A 6,531-nucleotide genomic window follows, 5' to 3' on the forward strand; every position below is an offset into this window, starting at 1 on the left:
CTCTTAGCAGGGATGGAACTTGCACCCAAGTCTTCTGATCCCCCAAGGTAAATACTTTTACACCCACCCCTGAATCCTCTCTACAAGTCTGGTGGAGGAAGCGAAATTAACAAATCACACACCAAAGCTACAAAAACACTTTTATTTAATTCCTACCACAAATACAAAATCGAATTAAGGCGGTATGATACATTTCCATGTATCCTTGCAAGCTTTTTGTATGGTAAATTTCAAGTGTCAATTTGAGTCAATAATTGAATTTTTTTATTGAACAACTTTTTTTTAATTCTAGAGAAAAATCATTTCCTGGGCTGTCAAGTGTGCTGATGCAAGATGTCTACGACTTAATATTGTGGATCACTGAACCTCAGCCAAGGGGAGTGGGACTGGCTGGTGTTGGCATCTCCCTCTCCGCCTCCCACCCCAGCTAGAAGGATCGGAGAGACAAAGCAGGAGAGAAGGTTTTTGGAGAAACATTATTTACAACGTCCATGGCAGGACTTCATTCCCTTCTGGCTGCTAATTATTACTTCAAATTCCCTTTTGAATGAAAAAGAAAAATGTGAAAATTGTGTAAAAACGTCAGGCTATTTAAAAAAATCTGAGGTAAAGTGTAGTTATGAATTATAATATTAAAAGCACATGACTGTAATTGATCCCAGTAACCATAAGTTTAAATTTTAGAAGAAACTAGTTTATGAATGGGTTTCTTTGAAACTAAATGGAGAAAAAATTCAGGCAGATACTAAGGTGAAAATAAAGTAAAAACATGTCATTTGCATTCTTGTTTGACTATAAAAATCAGCACCAGTTTGAATTTTCACAAAATAGAAACAATTTGATATGGCCATATCTTTCCTTTTGCCATTTGATTTCATAGGCATAACATTTCATTTTACTAAGAGCTTATCAAATTGTTTCTTAGATGGGAGTCATTTCAAGGACTTACACTTTATCCCAACTGCCTTTCTGACTGCCATTAAGAGTACAAGATAGTTACACACTTAGGAACATAAAGCTCTGTAGTCACATTCACTTTGCAGAAGACTTACCAGGGAATGCCTTCACCATAGTCCACTCTTCCTCTACTCTTTCCTCAGGGAATGAGTGAAGAAAGCAAGAACAAAGAGGAAATGAGTAAAGAGCAGAAAAGGGGACATGTGAGTGGGGAAAAAAAAATCATAGTTAAAATTTCAACCATCACTGTGGGCTCAAGGTCAACCATAGGAAGAAAGGGAGGCTCAGAACTACAGATGTCAAACTTGAGGTAAATTTGATCTCTAAAATAGCAAACACACACATACACACGCACATTTTTTAGAGTACATGATGTAGAAGAGTCTGCCTGAATAATGGAATTAGCTTATACCATGGCTGTGAGTGTCTACGTGTATCTTTCTGTGTATAGATGCAGTGAGATACCTCACTTCAGGTTACATATGCTAGATAAACTTAAAAGTGGACCACTGCTTGGCCAACTCCTAAGAGCACTTTTCACATAGCCTTTGCATCAGATTTAACTTCAACACCAATAACCACAACCTTAATCATTGGTGACCAAAGTAGGGTCAAGAGAGGGCTCAAAAGGGTCAGTGGCAGTGGCAGGCTCTAGCGGGCTGGCAGCAGACTTAGGGGGCCCAGTGGCAGGGTTGGAGGCAGATTCAGGGAGGTTGGTGATGTCACACTCAAGGCGACCAGTAGCAGTGGTCTCAGGGTGAGGCAGAGGGCTCAGGGTACGGGAGGCAGAGGGCCTAGGCACCAGAGCAGAGGGCTCAGGGCAAGGTGAGCAAAAGCAGAGGTTCAGGGAGGTCGGAGGCAAGAGGGCCTGTGGGCACGTGAGCAAGGGTGAAGGGCACCACAGAGCGTGACCCCAGGAGAGCAGAGGCTCCAGGGCAAGTCGGGAGTGCTGCAGGAGGGAGGAGGGCCCAGGCACGAGTGGTGGTGGGTTCAGGCGGTACAGAGGCAGAGGGTTCAGGGTGGCCGGAGGCAGACGGCAAAGGGTGGCCCGAGGTAGAGGGCTCAGAGTGGCCTGAGGTAGAGGGCTCAGGGTCACTAGTAATGGCAGGCTTGATGTGGCCAATGGGTTTAGGGCGGAGAGTGGCAGAACTGAAGGTACTCTTGGGGTAGTTGCCAGCAGCAATATGCTGGCCAATGACAGGATTGAGGTGGCTGGAGTCAATGCTGAAATGGACAGAGGCAGGCTTAGGGTAGATAGTAGCAGACTTGGGGTAACCAGAGGCAGACCTGCAGTGACCAAGAACAAACTTAGGCTGGCCAGGGGCAAGCATAGACTGGCTAATGACAGACTTGTGGTAACCAGAGACGTATTTGTGGTAAGCAGAGGCAGGCCTGTAGTGTCCAGAAGCCAGTTGCTTGGGGTAGCCAGAGTCAAGCTCAGGATGGTCAGGTGCACCATCAGCAGGTAGTGGAACATTCCGGATGTTCATTGGCATTTCCTCCATAGAACATTCCTGGAAACGATCTTGGTCATGGTCATGGGCACAGGCACGGGAGCGGGAGCGGGCGCGGGCACGGACCTGGGAACGGGCACGGGCCTCCCATATCTCACGCACATCAGTCATGAGGCCAGAGATGAAGAGGATAGGGTGCCGTATAGCATGGAAGACAGTCATGTATTCTCTTCGAAAATTCTCGTTGAGGAATCCATAGATCACAGCATTGAGGCAGCTGTTGAAGTAGGCTATGAAGTAGGCTGCAAGATAAAGCCAGTTGGGAATCTTGCTTGCTATCTCTTTTGAACTGACAGATGCCAAGACAGTGAGCACATTGAGAGGGCACCAGCACACTGCAAAGAGGAGGAAGATCACAAACATGGTTAGAAAATTTCGAACCTCAGCAAGCTGGTTTTCAGGATTCTGCCCAGCTGAGTCACGGGCTGCCAGCACTTTGATCCAGATCTTCACATAGCAGAAACCCACTATGAGAAGAGGAAGGATGAAGTGGATACAGACAATGGTCACAGCAAAGACAGGGTTGTTCAGATAGTTGAAGATGCAGGTGTAGGTACGAGGATCAAACTCAATGGTGCCAACGTACACGTTGGGCAGGACAGCCAGGATAGTCATGATCCAGGTGATAATCAGAAAAATTAAGGTATTGCGCATACTGAAGATCCGCTCATACTGGAGGCTGTGACAGATGTAGCAGTAACGGTTGATGGCAATTGCCATGATATTGAAGATAGAGCCGACCACACTCAGCCCTGTGATGAATCCTATCATCTGGCACTGGACCTGGCTCAGATCCCAGCCCCCAATGGCCATGGCATACAGCATGAGAGGGTAGGGGTAGATGGCCACGAGCATATCAGCCAGGGAGAGGCTAGCCACGAAGATGTTGCCTGAAAAACACGGGGGGGAGAGGGAGAAAGACAAAGAATAAATGGTTAAGTATGGAAATTACAAATTTAAGCTGGAAGAAAAGAGCAGCTATCCTCGTGACAATTTATATATTTTTTTTGTTTTTTAATTCACAAGTACGTCCCAGGTAATTTTGATACATAACTAGGTTTGGGAGACCTGTCCGTTTCCCATATTATTTCATCAGAAAGCAGAAAGCATAGAAAAAAACCCTCTTCAGGAGCTCTTCACACTCACACAGGGAGATGGGCCACCATTTAAAAAACACAAAATGCAAATTTTTTCCCAGGGGGTGGAGTGGGGAAGAGAAGGGAGAGGGTAGAGGTGAGCTAGACCAAGCTGTTGCAGGAAGCAGGCTGGAGGGTGGGGGAAGGGGAGTGATTAGAGGAATGTCAGAAAGCCTCCACCCCACCCCCACCCCAAAATTAGACCTCTGCCTTCTCTAGCCTAGCATTACATTCATAACACAAACTTGTCTACAGAGAAAGAAGTGTCCTTTTCTTATGCAATCTTTCCCAGAGGGGTAAAACAATAATCTAAGACTCCAGCCCAGTAAATATTTAATATTATTTGGCAGTAAACTTAAGAGTAAAAAATGAGGGGAAGAGAGGAAACCCTAGAAACTTTATTCTGGAGACTAAAAAAAAAAAAAAAAAATTGTGGGCAGTAAATTTTTTTTTAAAAATCTGGAAAACGCTACAAGGATTAGCAGAAATGTCTGCTTTGTGCAGGTCCAGGCAGAGAGCTGCACTGGCACCTTCGGTGGGTTCTGCAGAGGGCCCAGTCCCTGGCACTGAGCTATTTTGAGCTGCTAAACAGGAAAGCAAAGGAGGCGGGGGGGTGGTCTGTCCCAAACTCAGTTTTGTGGGGCGGCTTTTATAGGAACATTTTCGTAAAAGATTTCAAAAAAATAAAAAGGTGGAGGCCAACTGCAGGCTCACGGACCTTTTTCTTAGGAAATACCTCGTTAATTGACATTGTTTGGCAAAATATTGCACTTCATCTTGGATTAGGAGAAAATGGTACTTATTAAATAAAATGGCAAAGGAATGGCTCCTGCCTCCTTAACCTGGCGCTTTTTACCCAAGAGGATCTTTCTAGAGTTTCCCATAAAGTAATGAATTCGGAGAAGAAAACCGGGACAGAGGGCAAAGCCTTAAGAAACAAAACTACAACAGCCATAAACACCTTTATTTGAATTATAGAAGGAAAGGAAGAAGAAGGAGAAAAGGAAAGGTAAGAAGAAAATTAAAGATGGCTTTTGCAGGTGTCCATGGGGCTACGTGATTCTGCCCCTTTGGACCGAGCTGCTGGACTGAAGGGAGGTCCACGTGTGCGGCCTCACGTCTCCAGGGAACCAAGGAGAAATCAGACACATTCACCAACGTTTAGAAGAAACTTTTAATAGACTGTGTGCCCTCCATTGCGTTTCGAAACTTTGTATGGTGTTTGTGATTCCCCGTCCCAGGAAAAGTTAACTGCTTAGAGAGATTGGCAGCTTCCTCCACCTCGCCCCGCCTTTCTGGGTGAGGTGGGTACTTGACCCGCTTCAGACCCTGCCGCTTTTCCCTCCTCTTCCCTCTGGCCCTAGCGAGAACCTGGCGCTGAGACACTCGGCGCGGTACCTGCCCACCCCCAACCTCCCCGCAGCTGAGCGCAGAGTTTGGGCCCCTTCGCCCCTCCTCCTCCCCTCTGAGCCCTCTCCCGCCCAACCTGCGAGGCAGCTCGCCTCTTCGCAGAGTCTGCAGCACCCAGCTCACATCACAGCGCTCAGCATCCTCCCGCGCCTCCCGCAGCCCTGCTCGCAGCCGCCTCCCCCCCATTTTGGTACTAGTTGGCAGAGAGGGGAGTCTTGCTCGCAGCCCCATCCCGTCCTAGATCCCCACGCTTTGCAGCCTCTCTGAGCCTCTCGCTGCGCCTTAGCTCTCCTGCAGCCCTCCCACGATCCTCAACAGCTTCTGTGGTCTTCTATCACCCCGCTGAGATTCTAAGCTCCTGAACCTCTCTCCTCCACCCCGCACTGCGACCCTCGGTACCCCGCTTACGGACTTCAGGATCTCCGCTGCTGCTGTGGTCGCTCCCACCGCCTACTGCGCCCAGCCAGTCGCTCGCCTCTCTCCACCGTGCGCCCTGGGTTGGGCGGACGGAGCTCGGCTCCGGCGGGCGCAGACCACCCTGCTCCACACTCAGGAGCTGGGGTCTGCGCTTCCCCGCCTGGGAGCAGCCCAGGAGCCCCAGGGTCGCGGCGAGCCGGGGCTCCTTCTGGCTTTGGCGCGGTTTCTGCGCTGCCTCTGGCAAGCGCCACCGCAGCCGCAGCTAACTTTCCCGGAGCGGGTCACAGCCCCGCTGCTCCCTCTGCGTCCATTCCGCCCGTGCTGCCTCGGCGTGGCCACCTCTGCGGCATCGGGCTCTGCTTGCTGTCCCCGGGTGGCTGTCGGACTCTCCGCTCAGGTGCCTGCTCCCTCTGTATCAAGGTCCCCGACGGGGCAGGGCTTGGCTGTCTGCCGCACACCGCGGAAACGCTGGCTTTGCACTTGGCCGCCCAAAGCTAATTTTCTGAGTTCCCTCAGCCTGGAGAAGCTCTAACTTTCTGGAGCCCCTTACAGCACATCACCGCCCAGGTTAGCGGGGAATTGGGGAGCAGGGACATTCAATGTGAGGGTCTGTCCACTGATCCCCTAATTCCGGGCGCCCAAACTAACACCCTAAGGACTACGAATGGTTGAAAGGTGGGTAGGGAGAAGGAAGTGTGGCTTACCAGAATTTCGGAGCTTCTTGTTCCTCAACACAGCCAAAACGACCATGAAGTTGCCGATCAGATCTACCATGATGGTGATAACCATTACGCAGAACAGAAAGGTGATTACAGCTGGTGGGTAGTCTGGCCGTGGTAGCCTACAGCTAATACAGCCGTATGGTGTGGGGACTGCCATAGTACGCCCCATGTTGCTGCCAAGGACCATAAAGATCTCCCAGCCCGTCCAAACAGCAAACACCTGCTCAGTCACCAGGAGCTTAGGCAAAGCTACCTCCCCTCAGAGAGCAAATAACAGAATCTCCCCACTCTCCGATGAGCTTTTAAAGCCTCAAGAGGCAGGTAGCCCCACCCCAAATCCCTCCTTGTGACCAATCAGAGCTCCCTGACCATCCC

The 6,531-nt window shown here is 49.5% G+C and overlaps 1 protein-coding gene across 1 annotated transcript; it reads right to left on the reverse strand.

The window, feature by feature from the left end:
- Positions 1–1,543: 1,543 nt before the first annotated feature.
- Positions 1,544–6,325, reverse strand: GPR50 (G protein-coupled receptor 50). The gene is made up of 3 exons (XM_039873957.1): positions 6,139–6,325; positions 1,959–3,361; positions 1,544–1,825 (listed from the first exon to the last, which is right to left on the reverse strand). The coding sequence occupies exons 1-3, from the start codon at positions 6,323–6,325 to the stop codon at positions 1,544–1,546; spliced, it is 1,872 nt and encodes a 623-aa protein (XP_039729891.1).
- Positions 6,326–6,531: the final 206 nt, after the last annotated feature.

This window comes from Pteropus medius, unplaced genomic scaffold (assembly GCF_902729225.1).
Source record: "Pteropus medius unplaced genomic scaffold, Ma_sr-lr_union100, whole genome shotgun sequence".
Classification (NCBI taxonomy): domain Eukaryota; kingdom Metazoa; phylum Chordata; class Mammalia; order Chiroptera; family Pteropodidae; genus Pteropus; species Pteropus medius.